Source organism: Gavialis gangeticus, unplaced genomic scaffold (genome assembly GCF_001723915.1).
Source record: "Gavialis gangeticus isolate Ggan-Ray unplaced genomic scaffold, GavGan_comp1, whole genome shotgun sequence".
In the NCBI taxonomy this organism is placed as follows: domain Eukaryota; kingdom Metazoa; phylum Chordata; order Crocodylia; family Gavialidae; genus Gavialis; species Gavialis gangeticus.
The window spans coordinates 37,763,823-37,767,433 of NW_017729004.1; the positions used below are offsets into that span (position 1 = coordinate 37,763,823).

Sequence of the window (3,611 nt, forward strand, 5' to 3'; positions counted from 1 at the left end):
AATTAAAATGAAGAAGGGAGAGAATACTGAATCCTGACATTTCCAGGCATGCACATTGGTGTCACACAATCTTTTTCTGCCCCACCAAGTGTATAAGGAGTCAGAATCACTGGGGTTACATTCTGCCTAAGGCATAAAAACACAGTCCTTAACTTAAAGTGTCTTTCACAAGTAGCTTCAGAAAAGTATTTAAAACAAATCTCTCTTTATGTTCATGAGTAGTTTCAATGGGATTACTCATGTGCAACAAATTAATCATAAACTTAACTAACTTCATGAATCAGAGTTTATATTACTGTTATAATAAACTCCAAGTTGACCTCTTCCCTGGCTGCTTTATATTGGAGTGTGAATTTCCTATCTTTATATAGAACAAGGCCAGCAAAATCAAAATTTGGAAACTGACAGCTAAACTAATTAGGAGGAGTAAAACTCATGACAGTAAACAACAAAATCAGAAACAGATTATATTGGGGGTAGTGTTTAAAATGTTCCCAAACTTCCTAGAAAAAAAAAACACTGTCCTCTAGTTGTGGGGTGTGATATTCTAGTAAGAACTGGATTGTTTTGGGGTGTGGAGAAATTAGATGGGGATTGACAACTAATAATTAGTAGCTGCCCAAAAACATCAATTTCCACCTCTGTACCACGTGAATAATTACACTGACCTTATTTGAGAATATCTAATGAAGAGCTCTAAACTATTTACTGTATCTCTATAATGCATGTTCATATGTGCAGTAGGTATTACTGTATTTTCTTGCACATAATGCTCTCCCCTTCAAAATTAGGGTGCCTGTCTTAAGTGAGGAAGCTGGGTTTTTTGCCCAGAACAGACACCCCTCCTTGCTTTGATTCCTGCTCCAAAATCAAAATCCCAGAAGGAGCAGTGGAATTTCTTTTTAGGAAGCTGAGGGAGTCAATTGACTTAATGGCTCATTGTTCTTCACTCCTCAGATGTTAAAAATGACAGATTGTTTTTAATGCTCTTGAAGTTCCAACTAATCAAGCTAACTTTTCTTCCAGTAATTTTAACTAGCACCTCCTAGGCTCCCTCCTCCTATTTCACAGCCCTGCAGACTTTTTAGCTCTGTCCCTGCTCCATGCTGCTGTAACTCTAGAAATATCTTTTTTTCTTCACCCTGCCTTCCCAAGAATAACGTGTGTATTTTATTCCAGGGTGTTTTGTATGAAAAAAAAATATGGTAGTCTAACTAAATACAAATCTTTAAAACAGGAATCATTAATGCATCTTTATTTCTCGTGACAATTTTGTTTTGCAAATATTAGTCATTGCTCCCAAAAGACCTGGAAGCATTATTCCTTTTTCCAGGATATGACAATATGTGCATTTATCTAAACTCATATGTTCACTGTAGTATTTTTACAGACTTCAAGTAAGCCTTCATGAAAATTCCTATACGACCAATGACGTACAACTGAGGAATGAATTGATAAAGTTAACTTATAAAAAATTAGTTGAACTGCACTGCGGTTGAAATCAGGTATAGCCAAGTCCTACTTGAGAATAAGTTGTAAAATGTAAGATGTGGAAAAAAAAAATTTTTTTTTTTAAAGAAATTTTCAAATATCAGAAAAGCATACAAATATACAAGATATAAAGCTAAATAACACCACCACTTTTGAGATATTTACATGTAGCTAAAATAGATTAGCTAGGATATGACTAGGCAGGATAATTCTCTCTTCAAATTTTACTTTATTGTATAATAAATCATTCAGCTAAACTTACCTGGGAGGCGGTCAGCGCCTCTAGCGCGTGCAGTCTCTGAAGGACATTCTGCATGTCTTCTTGTAACCGCATAAGCACTAACGCAATCTGTTCATTGAGGCTGCCTCTTGGCCCTCTATCCGATCCCCACCGTTCACCATCCCCTCCACTTCCCATCTGTCCACCTCGGGCACCATCACCCAGAGGTTGCAGCCTGTGCCCTGGTAAGGAAAACAAAATAGATGAATGATGTTGCTTCTACTGAAAAATGTTTGTTGCTTTGCCAACCAATCGTTAACACCCTTACCTCTATATATTTAACTCTTAATAGCTATAAAAAACAGAAAGAACCAAGATAATATTGTAGTAATATTTTAAGATATTATGGCAAAGCATCTCTTTAATTGTAAGTGTCACCTGCAGGATAGTGTATAGAAGTCCTATAAACTATATTCCAGGATCTAAAAGTTGTTTGAGCAAAAAACAGGTCCCTCTGCCCAATTTAGGAGACAGTAACTTGACCTACACTGACTTGTCATTAAGGGCAGATGGAGATGCCCTTGCATATGGAAATCTTACAGTGATTAAACTGGAATAGAGAAGACTTTTTTGGAACAGCGAGGAAGGAAAAACAGGTGTGGGAATTTTTTTTCCCCCAACTTAATATACTTCTCCAAGTTGTTTGTGACTAACATGTTTCTGCCTCAGAGCTACAAGAAGGAATAAGGTGAAAAAATGGAAAAATATTATGCATAAATTTAATAATATTGTATTTATTTGCATACTACACTCAACGTTTCTCCCAAAAAAATTAGCCTTCCAAAATTGAAGTGCATCCCGTAAATGGTGAATCTGATTTTTCTGCTCAGAACAGAAACAGAGAGCCCTTGTATGTAAAATGGCTGCTGCTGCTTTTCCTTCTCTTCCCTCCAGCAACTGCTAACAGAGAAGGACAGAGTCCAACAGGGGCAGATTCATAAGGGGGACGGGGAATGCACTGGAATAGTTGCAGCCTGCTTGAATCCCTGCTCTACCCAAAGTTTACAGTCAGCTGCCCAGTGATGGTATTTCTATTCAGACAGTGCAGATGCAATTAGCTTCATGGCTTATAAACTACTGGATTCCTGCTAACAGCGCTTCAATCTACAAATGTAAACAACTTCTCCTTTATAATGCATCTTGATGTTCCCCTAATCAAGCTATCATTTCTTTGGCAATTTTGCTGTCTATTAGCTACTCCCAGTATCTCCTCTCCTCTTTCACAGCCCTGCAGACTACATTATTGCTTTTCAAAATCTTAGCTTTGCCCAGGAGTCCAGTCTTTAGCTTCAGGTACAAAAGATGAGCAGCCAAGAGCTACTGACAATTCAGTTATGAAAAAAAGACAGCTTGTGCCCAAGCAGGAAAGGGAGAGAGTGAGTAAAAGATTAGGAGGGGAAGATTTTTGTGGTATCTTTTACTGGACCAAGTCTATACCTGAGAACTGCTTTTGATCATCAAGGGCACTTTTACGTGTTCTCCAGGGTGGGCAAGGTAGGGTAGGGCAGCATTTTAATTAAAGCAGCTACAAGAGCGGCTCCAATTAAAGCTTCGCTGCATCTCCTGTATCAGCATTCCTGCACTTAAAAATGGCGGTGGGGCACTTGAACTAAAGCTCGATCGACGAGCTTTAGTTCAAGCACCCCCACTGCCATTTTTAAGTGCAGGAATGCTGATACACAAAACGCAAGAGCCTGCTATAGCATGGCAATTGCCATGCTCCAGCAGACTCGATTTATCAAGTCTCCTCCGATGCACTGGAATTCCAGCACATCAGGGCAGCTTCTGTGCTTGCATACAGGGGCACCAAGTGCCTTTCCTCAAGTCCCAGATATCAGGC

General features: G+C 38.9%; 1 protein-coding gene across 4 annotated transcripts in view; it reads right to left on the reverse strand.

Moving 5' to 3' along the window:
• ACBD5 (acyl-CoA binding domain containing 5) overlaps nt 1-3,611 on the reverse strand; it is an 80,320-nt gene that overhangs the window by 28,848 nt on the left and 47,861 nt on the right. For all 4 annotated transcript variants that reach the window (XM_019508248.1, XM_019508250.1, XM_019508249.1 and 1 more), the window contains one exon: nt 1,754-1,953. In XM_019508248.1, the coding sequence (XP_019363793.1) occupies nt 1,754-1,953 (200 nt within the window). The remainder of the gene's footprint in view (nt 1-1,753; nt 1,954-3,611) is intronic.